Genomic DNA, 15381 nt, shown 5'->3' on the forward strand with positions numbered 1-15381 from the left:
AAAATAATTCGAAGTGGTCTGTATTCTGTCGAAACTGCCAGACGCGGATCGCGATTTCGATCTTTTTGGATCTCATCAGCGCGTCGCACGCAGCTCCGACAGAACACAGACCAACCTTTACCTGCTGTCTTAACAGCGCGTTTTAGAAAATAGTACAAATGGCGTGGTGAGTGCCATCTGTAGTACGATGCTACATTTTAGGATTACGTATGCTCCAGCTCCTTGTGGTATTTTCTTTAAAATTCCTAGTCTAAAGTTTCTCCACTGCTAGTGAGTTAGGCTAAATGTGCAATTTCTATTTTTGATATTTCAGGAAAAGTAGGAATTACAATAGATTCACGATGGGGCGAACCCAAAACAACTTCACCAAAAGATATTGCAGCAGCTGAACGTGCGATACAAATGAATGTAAGTCATTGTGAATATTCTGTAAATATTTTGTATAGATATGTGCTATCTCTGTTATGCTTTCAGTTTGGATGGTGGATGAACCCAATATTTTCAAACGACGGGGATTTCCCCAAAGTAATGAAAGACAGAATAGAATTTGTTAGTAAATCTCAAAACTTCAACGAGTCCAGATTGCCCACTTTAACATCTTCAGAAATTAAATACATTCAAGGAACCTATGATTTCCTCGGATTAAACCATTACACAACAAGATTTATCGAAGAAGGTAATTTAACTCCTTCTCAAGTACCATCGTTTGATGACGATGTTGGAGTTAAAGCAGTAGTAGACCCAAAATGGAAACAATCAGCTGCCGACTGGATATTTGTAGTTCCCTGGGGATTTAGAAAACTCCTCAACTGGATACGTGTGAAATACAATAACCCTTTGGTTTTTGTCACCGAAAATGGGTATGCTGATAAGGGAGAAGTGAACGATGTCGGCAGAGTTGACTACCATAATGTGCGTAAACATTCAAAAATAAAGTATACCTATATTTGTATCTATCCACATATATATATCTACCATTTTTACAAAATTTTAGAAGTAGAGAAACTTAACAGCGGACAATTACTTTTCTTTTTATTTTATAATGCGTTGATACTTTTGTTTAAAAATCTGGAGAAATATTATACTGAATTTACTGTAGTCAATTTTCCATACAAAGAAGAGAAAACGTTATCTATTTCTCTTTTTTAATATTCTTACAGCAATATCTGACACAACTGCTGCATGCAATTGAGGACGGTTGCAATGTGCAACGCTATACAATATGGAGCTTAATTGATAATATGGAGTGGTCATCCGGCTACACGTAAGCAAAAAGATATTATTCATATTTTTGATTAATTTCATTTAACAAGCTTTCATGGAGATATATAGAGGTCGCGAGTGATAAGGTCAAGAATAAATCAATGAAATTGACGTTTTTCAAAGGAATATGTTTTTCAAAAATGAGTATGAAAACTACATAGAAATCCAATGACATTTTTAATTATTAATAATGGTTAATATGAAATATTAATGTGAAACTTCATTTTCAATTTTCTATCCACTACAAACTACATCAAGTTAATGAGGGAAAATTTCTGTTGCTGTTGTCACATCCCCGTCGGAAATAGAACCCGGGACCTTTGACCTCTGGTCCTGGATAGATAATCGAAAATGAATTTTCACATTAGTATTACATAAAAACCATTAGCGATAATTAAGTATCAGAACGTCACATTTCAATGTTTTATTGAAAAAACTACACTACTTATTACCTTGACTTCACGAAGTAAATTGAACAACGTCTGTGGATATTTTCATATCAAAGGAGAAGCCTTCATCGAATTATTACAAAATTAGAAAAATTGAGCTGTTATTTTTACTTAAAATGGACCTACTATGAAGTTATTTCACATCTAGTTTTAAATTCACCTAAAATTCGAAAAAGCAACCCCAATTTTCGGTTATTAGGTAATTGCTATTTTCACTTGCACATTAAAGATCATAACTCATAAAAAAGTAAGCAGTAAATATGTAGAATACACTAAATAACTGAAACCTCAATGCTAAAAAACCGTCCCTGAAGAAGGTAACTATGTTACTGAAAAGTACTTCGAAATTGGGTCGCTGAGTCTTGCGCTGTTTAATATGTTTTTCATATTATATTTATCAGTAAACAATACACCTATTTCATATGTTTTTTAGCTTAAAATTCGGTCTATACCACGTCGACTTCAACAGCTCTACTAGAACCCGAACACCAAAAAAATCTGCCAGTTTCTATAAAAGTGTTATCAACTACAGAGGCTTGCCAAAGTTTACTAAGGGGAAGCTCTATTCGTAGAAATATATTACAGGGGCAAAAAGTGATATTACGTATTAGGTTCTGAATGCTTGCCAAGCATTCGGTGAAGTTTTGTACTTTACAAAGTCTACAACTGCAGTAATCAATTTTAATTTGACAAAAAGAAAAAAGTTCGATCAATAAAATCAACGAAAAGTGAGTTAGTACATTTGAAAAACTACATACATATATATAGTTTTAGATAAAGGTACTATTTTGTTGAAAAGTAAATTATTTTAATGAAAAACTAGTGATAACATATTTAAACCTATATTCGATTAGTGCATACAAATCTATGTCAAATTTCGATTAGTTTTTATCATCAAAATGATCGGTACGAAAATAATAAATGGTCAGTATGGAAATGCTAAACGGTCAATAATTGTGTAGGTATTAATTGTTTTGTTAGTTATCTAGTTTACATTTAAATAGTGACCTCTTTGATTCAAATTCTAACCATTTATACTTAAATACTAATCCTTCATATTTGCATACTTTCCATCAAAGGATACCGACCATATGGATTTATATACTACCCACTAAACTAAAATCCATTTGAAACTACTTAATTTTGATAATACGCAGTAGTACATAATATTCTTTTTTATCTAAATAAAATATAAAATAAAAAGTTAGCTAATGTATTCTTATATTAAATGCATGTTTCCTACTTTTTGTTTATTTTTCCTTATTTACCTTCGTCCCTGCCACTTCGGAAAACACGTCTCATTACGATATCCGTTACATTTCAAAACATTTAAAAATTTTATCTTTACAAACACGAAACAAGGTTTCAGATAAACTTAACTAATGTTAAATTATCATCCATTGCAACAAGGAAAATAAACTAAACAATCTTATTAAAAGTCGAAAGGAACTGTCCCTTTATAATTCCACTGTAATAAAACCTAATATTAAATTTTAAACAGTGCAGTAACAACAGTAGCAGTGTAAATGTATCTTAAAATTATTATATTCATTGCGTTTATAAAATTTATCAGAAATGGTGATTGTCAAATTCATGAATTTCCTTCTTATTTCGAGTTTGGAATTTCGACAAGCGCATATCAAATCGAAGGTGCTTGGAACGAAGACGGTAAGTGCCAAAAAATTGTTTCAAAATTTTTAAACATTGAATGATGGAAAAATTTCAAACAATAACTAACAGACTTACTAATTAATTGACTTTATTCTGGAATTAAGAATTTTAATGTCAAGATCTTTATCCAAAAGACTTATAACGATTGTTCCCCTTATCCATAACATTAAAGTCAATGTATGAACAGTAGGCTCAGAAAAGGTAGTCAAAAACTAATGAAAAATTTCCACGGGATCGACCTGCGACCCCATTAAAAAAAATAGTAAAAAATCGAAGTTTCAAAAACCTTTTTGTTCCAAGAGAANATATTTAATCTAGACCTCTATCTTAAACTCAAAGAATTATACTATACGGTCGCAAGTATTATCCCAAAAGAAGTTTTGAAAATGTCTTAAACTATAAAAATAAACAATAAGACTGTGCTAATGATCCATAGATTAAATCAAATACTTCAGTAATATCGAATACAAAAGGATTACTTTACTTTTACTAACATTCATTTAAGGGTGAGTACAAATCTGAACCACAATAGGGTTGTAAATAACATATTGTAAAACCAAATGTTCTCAATCGCATCTAAAAATTTCCACTTGTTTGGCCAATATAGAGGGAGTTACAATCTCTACAAATCGATTTATTTTTTAAATATATATTTCGTATAAAAATTGTTTCTTCCTTTTTATTATTAACCAATTAATTTCGGTTTATGTAACGTACTAAAAATCTTGTTTACTTAAGGGAAAATTTAACAATATCTTGCAGGAAAGGGTGAGAATATTTGGGACCGATTTACGCATGAGTATCCAAATAGAATAGCAGATAGAAGCACAGGCGATATTGCTTGTGACTCATACCGCCAGTGGGAAAATGATATAAATCTAGTAAAAGATTTAGGTGTGACGTATTATAGATTTTCCATATCCTGGTCTCGACTCCTTCCGACTGGTTTCAGTAACAAAATAAATCCAGCAGATAATTAAGTATCAGAACGTCACATTTCAATGTTTTATTGAAAAAACTACACTACTTATTACCTTGACTTCACGAAGTAAATTGAACAACGTCTGTGGATATTTTCATATCAAAGNGATATTGCTTGTGACTCATACCGCCAGTGGGAAAATGATATAAATCTAGTAAAAGATTTAGGTGTGACGTATTATAGATTTTCCATATCCTGGTCTCGACTCCTTCCGACTGGTTTCAGTAACAAAATAAATCCAGCAGGAGTTCGATACTACAACAATATAATCGACAAATTACTCCAGAACGACATCGAGCCCATGGTAACACTTTACCATTGGGACTTGCCACAACCTTTACAGGACTTGGGAGGACTGACAAATCCTGTGATAGCGAAATATTTCCGTGATTACGCCATTGTTGTCTATACTTTATTTGGAGACAGGGTTAAAAAATGGATAACGTTCAACGAACCGTGGTCGATATGCTTATCAACATATGAAAATGGGAACCACGCTCCTGGAATTGCCATGCCTGGAATTGGATGCTACCTATGCTCAAAAGTATTATTATTAGCTCATGCCAAAGCGTACCATGCATATGACAAAAGGTTTAGGAAAACACAAAACGGTACTCATTGACTACCAAAAATATGTATTTGTTATTATTTATCAAAAAAGTGCTATATTTTGTTTAACTTCCGATGATCTAGTAAAAATTTCTTACGAAAAGGGGGATCGGTTAGTAAATTACCTATTTTTCTTTGAACGATTGAGTTATTTTTGTTGTACGGTGACATCATGCTCTCTTTGTACAAGTCGTCCATCCACCTATGACTTCAACTGTACGAAGAGATAAAAATTACTTAGTGCGGGATCTGGACTATAGGATAGATGCTCTTGATTTTCGTACATAACAATGGACGACTGCACTGTGACAGTATGACAACAAGTTTTCCCAAGCAATTCAAGTAGGACGTTTTCAATTATCCGTCATGCAATTCAGACCTCGCATACAGTGATCTTCACCTCTTCGAATAGTTTAAGACGTGGTTGGATGGTTAACACTTTACCAACATCAGGACGATGTCAATATGTATTTGATCACACTGGAGGAGAATTTCTTCGGAGATAAATCAATAAATATTTTAGGAATTGTTGGGATAACTATAAGTACCTTCTGGTATGAATCCAAAACATTATCAGAAAAGGATGCTGTAGCAACTGAACGAGCTCTACAGATGAATGTAAGATATTGGGAATGTTCCGATTAATTAGAAATTAGATTACTATCGAAACGTATTATTTTTATTACTTTCTAGTTTGGATGGTGCATGAACCCAATATTTTCAAACAAAGGGGATTTCCCCAAAGTAATGAAAGACAGAATAGAATTTGTCAGTAAATCTCAAAACTTCAGCGAGTCCAGATTACCCACTTTAACACCTTCAGAAATTAAATACATTCAAGGAACCTATGACTTTCTCGGGTTAAACCATTACACTACGAGATTTATCGAAGAAGGTAATTTAACTCCTTCTCAAGTACCATCGTTTGATGACGATGTTGGAGTTAAAATGGAAGTCGACCCAAAATGGGAAAAATCAGCTGCTCATTGGCTATTCGTGGTTCCCTGGGGATTCAGAAGACTCCTCAATTGGATACGGGTGAAATACAACAACCCCCTAGTTTTTGTCACTGAAAATGGTTATCCTGATAAAGGAGAATTGAATGATGAAGCTAGAATACGTTATCATAATGTGCGTAGATATTTATACAACGTATTTTATTCCTTGAAATTAACTAAGTACAAAAATATCTGCATTTAAAAATGAGTAAATATGAAAATGATCAGTTTCCCTTTTCAATTTCAAAAATGTTGGTATTGATTTATAACCAATTATTATCTTAAATCGCTAATTTAGAAATCGTTGTTGTCTCCCATTTTACATACAAAAAAAAAACGTAATTTGCTACATATATTTTTTCAGCAATATCTTACGGAATTGTTGAATTCAATTAATGATGGATGTAATGTTCAACGTTACACATTATGGAGTTTAACTGATAATATGGAATGGTCTTCCGGTTACACGTAAGCCAAAAGATATTATTGTTCTTTTTGGGTCTCTTCATGTCAATATACATATTTCAAACTTGCATTTATGAATTGAATAAAATAAATATAAAATGTTAGTAAACAAACGTCTCTTTCTTGTAGGTTGAAATTTGGTCTGTACTATGTCGATTTCAACAACTCAAGCAGGCCACGATTACCAAAATCATCTGCCAGTTACTACAAAGGTGTAATCAACAACAGAAGCCTGCCAAATTTTACTAATTGTTAGGGAAGGTTTTATGTGTGAAAATATACTTAAACTTAAGTACCTAACTTAATTGTTTTTTAGTATTGCACTCCAATTCTTGATTAATAGTTTCAATTAATAGTACGTAGTATTACACTGTCATAAAAATAAACTGTATTTCTAATGAATAAAATCAAATGGAAAATCACACTTAAATATTAGAGTTTAAATTTGTGGAGTCTCCTTAATACGATATTCGCTGATTTAACGTTGTAAGTCGTGGAGACTATTTAAAGGACTGCAATTATCCTAAAGGAATTAGTGATTTAAACTCTTATAGTCAAATATTTAATCTAGACCTCTATCTTAAACTCAAAGAATTATACTATACGGTCGCAAGTATTATCCCAAAAGAAGTTTTGAAAATGTCTTAAACTATAAAAATAAACAATAAGACTGTGCTAATGATCCATAGATTAAATCAAATACTTCAGTAATATCGAATACAAAAGGATTACTTTACTTTTACTAACATTCATTTAAGGGTGAGTACAAATCTGAACCACAATAGGGTTGTAAATAACATATTGTAAAACCAAAATTGACGTNTTATTAGTCAATCCGCAACCGTTGCCGTTTACATTTTTCATCGATGTAATTGCTTAACTGTTAACGCAATCTCTCTATACGTTGTCAATTCACGCCCAGGGCCGGCTTCGGATTTCAATTGCGTCTGCTTTTGTCCCTTACTCGATGGACGTCCAAAGATTATTAAGTATCGCAAGTTGTTGATATTTACCTTATTAGTCAATCCGCAACCGTTGCCGTTTACATTTTTCATCGATGTAATTGCTTAACTGTTAACGCAATCTCTCTATACGTTGTCAATTCACGCCCAGGGCCGGCTTCGGATTTCAATTGCGTCTGCGTTTGTCCCTTACTCGTCATGCGATTTCCTATTGCACCTAGTTAACTCCAAAAAGTTTGCTACTTATTTCAGAAACACCGTATATACTTGTTGAGGCTTTTCTTCTTTACTTATCAATTGTAAAATGAAATTAATATAGGTAGGTACTCAGCCTCTTCCCATTCTCACTTAACATCTCACTACACTCATCCATACTTTCATCACATTTTCCCAATACATACAGCAACGTTTCCTCGCTCATTTCATCCTTCTTCATCCAGAAGTTACATTCATTTCCCATTCTAAACCTTACTGTTACATTCATCTCTACTCTCTCATTTCTTTTGAAATTACTTTTGACATCACAGTAACTATCTGCAAATTTTAGGTAAAGGGGAAAATATCTGGGACCACTTTACTCACAATTTTCCAAACAGTACAGCAGATAGAACCAATGGTGATATTGCTTGTGACTCGTACCATCTTTGGAAAAACGATATCGCTCTTCTTAAATATTTGAATGTCAGTTTTTACAGATTTTCAATTTCTTGGTCAAGAATCCTTCCAACGGGATTTACTAATACGATAAATTTAGACGGTGTTCGATACTACAACAACATTATCGACGAATTAATTAGAAACAAGATTGAACCGATGGTAACCCTGTACCATTGGGACTTACCACAACCAATACAAGATATTGGTGGGATGACAAACCCATTAATTGCTGATTATTTTGTTGATTACGCTACAACAGCGTTTTATTTTTTTGGCGACAGAGTAAAAACTTGGATAACATTCAATGAACCTATCAAAATATGTCTTCAAGGATATGAAAATGGTTTATATGCCCCGGGAATTAAATCAAGGGGTATTGGATGTTATTTGTGCTCCAAAACACTTCTCATCGATGTAATTGCTTAACTGTTAACGCAATCTCTCTATACGTTGTCAATTCACGCCCAGGGCCGGCTTCGGATTTCAATTGCGTCTGCTTTTGTCCCTTACTCGATGGACGTCCAAAGATTATTAAGTATCGCAAGTTGTTGATATTTACCTTATTAGTCAATCCGCAACCGTTGCCGTTTACATTTTTCATCGATGTAATTGCTTATTAAAAATTGGTAGTTCACATTATATTGAAACATCAATTTATAATTTAGATTAATAAATAATTTAGAACATTTAGTTTAATTAGGTATATAAACTGAGTTTTATTTATCTAATTACAAAAGCAATAAAGCTAAACGATTTTAAATGATAATAAAGAAGAAAACCAGAAATAGCTGCTTCAGGGAATTGTAGAGTCCATAAAAACCTTGATTAAATTTTCTTATTTAAAGCAATTCATACGTAAGAGCACATTTTACTTATTAAAAAGTAGAATACAAAAAAATTACATTCAGTTTGTTAATCTAACGTCTGCTTTTCGGTTATGAATTAATTTATTATTGAAGAATACATAACTCGGAAAAACTTTACAAAAAAAGCTTAAGAACTTTCTTATCGAGATTAAAAAAACCAAGTAATATAAAAAATTGCTCCAGGCAAAAAAGCTGCTTTTTAGCATTTGTTTAAATAATCGTGATTTAAAGAATACTCGATCGTGTTACCGGCTGAATACCTATATCGTTGGATTCAAGAGGATCTTCCGAACAAAATTGCGTAAAAAACATTATCTGAATAATTTTCCCTCTCACCCGCCTATATTGCCTGGACTAGAAAATAAAAATAACATTTTATCTTAAAGCTTAATAACATTAAATTTTTTAACCAAACTCATTTCTATACAACAATTACCAATTACCTAACATTGCCNTTGAAAGCGAAAACGTATTAAATATCTCTCTTGAGTCAAAAGGGAATTAATATGTCATTATTCCTTTCCCTAGAACACGAGGGTCTGAATCCATAAGAAATACAGTCTGACCAATTCAAACTTGAAACTAATTTTAAGTTAAACCAATAATTGAAGACTATTCAATCAATTTTTTTTTCGAACTTTTATAAATGTTTCTACTAATATAACCAAATGGAAGATAAAAAGTCAATGTCGATACGTTAGTTAGTAGCGTATGGACAAGAGAAGGGGCAACATAACGCATGCGTGTAAGTTTCGTTTGATATTGTTGCATCAAGTGCCAGTACATGAAAAATACTATATATTTAAAATATTGATCTAGCTTATGGTATTCAGCTTACCCTTAAACCTTCAACATTTACATAATTACCACAATCACCGAGAAATATCCCTATAGGAAATACAAAAAAGTATATATATTTTTGTACTTATTATTTTTTGATTGAAACGTTCAAAGTTATTTTTTTACAATTCGTCTACTAATAAACCACAACTATACAAAACTATTTATTTTTTTTTTAATAACACAATTGAATTAGTTGATTCTAAACGATTTATAAAACCTGTGAGGTATGAAAAACTGAAAAGGGCTCTTAAATTATTCGATGAACTTTAGTAAGTTTCATCTCAATATTGTTTGATGGCTCGGGAAATTCTCCTTTGTCATATTTAACAGACGATCTCGTTTATACTTCCTAAAAACCGTGACGATTACACAACTTTCCAAAACACCTACAAAATTTTTGTTAATTGAAACCAATTCCCTGTGATGTAGGACCATAAACATTACCTATAGCAATTACTTTAGTTATTCAACAACAGTATAAGCATTTACTTAATTAATTTTTTATTTTAAACATTCTTAATGATTTTTGGTTTTTAATACTTATTTAAACGCAAAACAAGAAACAATAATTTTGAATACATATTTTTCAGGACAGCATCATGGCTACTATCTATAATATAATTAAAAAATAGACAAAACCATGTGTAATAAAATAGTTTTAGTATTAGTGGTGGTAGCAATTGGCAAATGTCACATTCACAATAAATTTCCAGAGAATTTCAAGTTTGGAGTGGCCTCATCAGCCTATCAAATAGAAGGAGGATGGAACGCAAACGGTAAAACTAATTTATTATTTTCTTGTACGAAGCAATGGTTCAGTTTTGTTAAATACAGGGTGTTTCTGAAATAAGTAGCAAGTAGCAGAAGGTGGCAGGACACTAAAAGTCAAGTAAAAGTATTTGAAAGTACAATCAAGGGTCACTCCGACCCTGGTCGGATCACCCAGGGAAGTACAACATTGCAACGCTGCATTCCATCAGGTGCAGCATTCGTGTTGCAGGAGTAGTTGTTTTGAATTTTATGTTCTTAGTAGCATGTCGAGATGTACTTTAAATTGTAGTTCACATTATCAGCGATGAATAAAGTAGTTATTTAATTAATTGCTACCGTAATGGACGTCTAAAGATTATTAAGTATTGCAAGTTGTTGATATTCACTTTATTAGTCAATCCGCAACCGTCGCCGTTTACATTTTTCATCGATGTAATTGCTTAACTGTTAACGCAATCTCTCTATACGTTGTCAATTCACGCCCAGGGCCGGCTTCGGATTTCAATTGCGTCTGCGTTTGTCCCTTACTCGTCATGCGATTTCCTATTGCACCTAGTTAACTCCAAAAAGTTTGCTACTTATTTCAGAAACACCGTATATACTTGTTGAGGCTTTTCTTCTTTACTTATCAATTGTAAAATGAAATTAATATAGGTAGGTACTCAGCCTCTTCCCATTCTCACTTAACATCTCACTACACTCATCCATACTTTCATCACATTTTCCCAATACATACAGCAACGTTTCCTCGCTCATTTCATCCTTCTTCATCCAGAAGTTACATTCATTTCCCATTCTAAACCTTACTGTTACATTCATCTCTACTCTCTCATTTCTTTTGAAATTACTTTTGACATCACAGTAACTATCTGCAAATTTTAGGTAAAGGGGAAAATATCTGGGACCACTTTACTCACAATTTTCCAAACAGTACAGCAGATAGAACCAATGGTGATATTGCTTGTGACTCGTACCATCTTTGGAAAAACGATATCGCTCTTCTTAAATATTTGAATGTCAGTTTTTACAGATTTTCAATTTCTTGGTCAAGAATCCTTCCAACGGGATTTACTAATACGATAAATTTAGACGGTGTTCGATACTACAACAACATTATCGACGAATTAATTAGAAACAAGATTGAACCGATGGTAACCCTGTACCATTGGGACTTACCACAACCAATACAAGATATTGGTGGGATGACAAACCCATTAATTGCTGATTATTTTGTTGATTACGCTACAACAGCGTTTTATTTTTTTGGCGACAGAGTAAAAACTTGGATAACATTCAATGAACCTATCAAAATATGTCTTCAAGGATATGAAAATGGTTTATATGCCCCGGGAATTAAATCAAGGGGTATTGGATGTTATTTGTGCTCCAAAACACTTCTTTTGGCGCACGCTAATACATATCATGTTTATAAAAGTTATTTTAAATCAGTACAGCATGGTAAGTATTAAAAAATCTCCAAAAAAACATGTAAAAGAGGTTTGAGCAATAAGGAAAGTTAAATTCTTCAAAAAGACAAAATAAAAATGTAAATGTATTTTCACATTATACAAAATTTGTAAATTAGCCAAAAGTATTTGTATTGTTTAGTTCTTCAGTCAAAAATTTGGAATTCCTTTATACTCCAATTGGATAATGATCATGGAAAGACTATTAAGCCCTAATGTACGTAAAATATCTTTTTAAAATATGTAGATGTCTGTTTTAGGTAAAGTGGGAATTGCGATTGATTCCGATTGGTACGAACCCAAAACAAATTCAAAAGAGGATGAAAAATCTGTTGAACGTGTACTACAAATGAATGTAATAGCAAATCCTTTTTAAAAACAACCTACAAATATACAGAAATTATTTTGTTGTTAGTTTGGATGGTGGATAAATCCGATTTTCTCTAAAGGCGGAAATTACCCTAGAATTATGAGAGAACGAATTGACAAGTTCAGCAAAACTCAAAATTTTAGTATATCACGACTTCCAGTGTTAACATCTTCTGAAATAAGGACAATTAAGGGAACCTACGACTTTTTAGGATTAAACCATTACAGTTCTAAACTTGTTAAAGCAAGAACGTCATTACTTTCTAGGATGCCTTCATTTGATAACGACGTTAGAGTTGATATTGAAACGGATCCTAATTGGGAGAAGTCTGCACTCGAGTTAATGCCTGTAGTTCCTTGGGGATTAAGGAAGCTCCTTAATTGGATCAGAAAAATGTATAATAACCCGACAGTGTATATTACCGAAAACGGTTATCCAGATAAAGGAGGCTTAGACGATGAAGATAGGATTAGCTACCATACAGTAGGTCAATTGTTTTAGCAATTAGTAAAATACTTCGTATTTATTGAGATAGGGTTGTTAGTTCGACCTCCACTCTTTCTCTTCTCTTTACTCTTGTCCCTACCTCCAGAAAATTCCTTCTTTACTCCTACTTCCTACCCTTGATATGTCTCTACCTAATTCTTCATGTTTCAGAACGTGTCCTATAATCCTTATTGACCCCTGTTTTCTTCTATTTCTAATATCTCCTCATTCTTGGCCTTTTCTATCTACGATATATTCATTATCCTTCTGTAACACTTTTATTTTAATTTTTGTTTTACCTACGTATTTTAGCAATATTTAAATGAGCTTATTAATGCAATACGAGATGGATGCAATGTGCAGCGATATACAATTTGGAGTTTAATGGATAGCATGGAGTGGACTTCTGGATACAAGTAAGTCCAAAAATTTGTTTATTTTTATTCAAAAAGAAAGCTTACTATCAATAAGAAAATCAGCTTGTGAAATTTACTTTAAATAATTGAGCCACAGCCCATTATAGAAACCTATGTTTATAAGAAGTTCGGAAAATTGTATCATTTTCGGGGCCATTTTTAGCCCCGTCGGAAATGGTAATTGTGAACTTTGAAAATGCATTCGATGTATCGAAAGCTGCACTTTTAAACAGTTTAAACAGCTTTTAAAATTAGCTTTAAATAATTGAACTACAGCCCATCAAAGAGACCTATGTTAATAAGAAATTTCGAAACTTCGATCACTTTCAGGGTCATTTTTAGCACCGTCGGAAAGTATAATTTTGAACTTTGATAATACATTCGATGCACGAAAATCTGTACTTTCCAATAGTTCAAACAGCTTGTGAAATTTTCTTTAAATAATTGAATTACAGCCCATCATAGAGACCAATGTTTATAAGAAATTCGGAAAATTGTATCGTTTTCGGCAGCACCGTCGGAAAGTGTAATTTTGTACTTTGAAAATGCATTTGATGCATCGAAATCTGCACTTTTAAATAGCTTACATCGCTTTTCAAATTAACTTCAAATAATTGAACTGCAGTTCATCAAAGAGACCTATGTTTATAAGAAGTTCAGAAAACCTATGTTAATAAAAAAAATAGTATTCATAATAATACACATTTAAGAAATTGTTGTAGAATTAAATTTGGTAAATGNGTTCAGAAAACCTATGTTAATAAAAAGAATAGTATTCATAATAATACACATTTAAGAAATTGTTGTAGAATTAAATTTGGTTTGTATCATGTGGACTTCAGTGACGAAAATCGACCTCGAACACCAAAAAAATCAGCTAGTTTTTATAAGAATGTTATCAGAGATCATGGAGTGCCAAACATCAAACGGAATATTAATTAATAAAAGTAATCTTTTGCAAGCAAAATTTTTTTACGTTAAAGCATTTCCATATAGTATAATAAAATAATATTTAATTACAGAAAATGTAGAATTAGATAAATAAATAATAGATCAAATAACTGGGGTGTCTCTTTACTTTTGTATTACTGATTATGCACAGTGGCGGGATTGTAAGTACAGGATATATACCTATTAGTGAATTAATTTAACCCACTGCAAACAATCTCTAATTAATTAGAAAAAAATTGTTGCCGTTATCACTCTCTTGCCGGGAATCGAACCCGAGCATCGAGAAAAATGTTACTTTTGTTTGTGTAAAAACCTATCACTGAATTTAAAATGAAAATATTACAGCATCAGAATAATATTTAATTATAACAAAAAGACTGAGAAAAGAACCATTAAATTCCTGTTTAAGACATTTGGATTGAGTATGAAGTCATCTAATGCGAAAAGTCCTTTGAATAAATCGGTTATTTGAAAGCGAAAACGTATTAAATATCTCTCTTGAGTCAAAAGGGAATTAATATGTCATTATTCCTTTCCCTAGAACACGAGGGTCTGAATCCATAAGAAATACAGTCTGACCAATTCAAACTTGAAACTAATTTTAAGTTAAACCAATAATTGAAGACTATTCAATCAATTTTTTTTTCGAACTTTTATAAATGTTTCTACTAATATAAGCAAATGGAAGATAAAAAGTCAATGTCGATACGTTAGTTAGTAGCGTATGGACAAGAGAAGGGGCAACATAACGCATGCGTGTAAGTTTCGTTTGATATTGTTGCATCAAGTGCCAGAACATGAAAAATACTATATATTTAAAATATTGATCTAGCTTATGGTATTCAGCTTACCCTTAAACCTTCAACATTTACATAATTACCACAATCACCGAGAAATATCCCTATAGGAAATACAAAAAAGTATATATATTTTTGTACTTATTATTTTTTGATTGAAACGTTCAAAGTTATTTTTTTACAATTCGTCTACTAATAAACCACAACTATACAAAACTATTTATTTTTTTTTTAATAACACAATTGAATTAGTTGATTCTAAACGATTTATAAAACCTGTGAGGTATGAAAAACTGAAAAGGGCTCTTAAATTATTCGATGAACTTTAGTAAGTTTCATCTCAATATTGTTTGATGGCT

General features: G+C 32.1%; 2 protein-coding genes and 1 non-coding gene across 3 annotated transcripts in view; all 3 read left to right on the top strand.

The window, feature by feature from the left end:
- Nucleotides 1–2954, top strand: part of LOC108734274 — a 22588-nt gene extending 19634 nt beyond the window's left edge. Inside the window, exons 13-16 of the transcript XR_003230854.1 lie at nt 280–408; nt 475–912; nt 1161–1264; nt 2146–2954. This is a non-coding gene — a transcript (lactase-phlorizin hydrolase). The remainder of the gene's footprint in view (nt 1–279; nt 409–474; nt 913–1160; nt 1265–2145) is intronic.
- A 197-nt stretch (nt 2955–3151) lies between these two features.
- LOC108734357 (myrosinase 1-like) lies at nt 3152–6874 on the top strand. The gene is made up of 7 exons (XM_025973103.1): nt 3152–3380; nt 4146–4271; nt 4527–4976; nt 5498–5592; nt 5668–6105; nt 6337–6440; nt 6567–6874. The coding sequence occupies exons 1-7, from the start codon at nt 3239–3241 to the stop codon at nt 6691–6693; spliced, it is 1482 nt and encodes a 493-aa protein (XP_025828888.1). The 5' UTR covers nt 3152–3238; the 3' UTR covers nt 6694–6874.
- A 3531-nt stretch (nt 6875–10405) lies between these two features.
- LOC108734275 (myrosinase 1-like) lies at nt 10406–14557 on the top strand. The gene is made up of 6 exons (XM_025973096.1): nt 10406–10541; nt 11419–11994; nt 12263–12357; nt 12418–12855; nt 13171–13274; nt 14084–14557. Exons 1-6 carry the CDS (start codon nt 10406–10408, stop codon nt 14214–14216), a joined length of 1482 nt encoding a protein of 493 aa, XP_025828881.1. The 3' UTR covers nt 14217–14557.
- Nucleotides 14558–15381: the final 824 nt, after the last annotated feature.

Source organism: Agrilus planipennis, unplaced genomic scaffold, assembly GCF_000699045.2.
Source record: "Agrilus planipennis isolate EAB-ADULT unplaced genomic scaffold, Apla_2.0 scaffold83, whole genome shotgun sequence".
Classification (NCBI taxonomy): Eukaryota; Metazoa; Arthropoda; class Insecta; order Coleoptera; family Buprestidae; genus Agrilus; species Agrilus planipennis.

Bases quoted from the DNA above. Each gene is read 5' to 3' on its own strand.
- LOC108734357 (XM_025973103.1), top strand. From the start codon at position 3,239: ATGTATCTTAAAATTATTATATTCATTGCGTTTATAAAATTTATCAGA. The intron at 4,272-4,526 runs ATTTAGGTGTGA...ATCTAGTAAAAG, and splicing joins TGATATAAATCTAGTAAAAG to ATTTAGGTGTGACGTATTAT. The intron at 4,977-5,497 runs GTACTCATTGAC...TAAATATTTTAG, and splicing joins GTTTAGGAAAACACAAAACG to GAATTGTTGGGATAACTATA.
- LOC108734275 (XM_025973096.1), top strand. From the start codon at position 10,406: ATGTGTAATAAAATAGTTTTAGTATTAGTGGTGGTAGCAATTGGCAAA. The intron at 11,995-12,262 runs GTAAGTATTAAA...TGTCTGTTTTAG, and splicing joins TTTTAAATCAGTACAGCATG to GTAAAGTGGGAATTGCGATT. The intron at 12,856-13,170 runs GTAGGTCAATTG...TACGTATTTTAG, and splicing joins ATAGGATTAGCTACCATACA to CAATATTTAAATGAGCTTAT.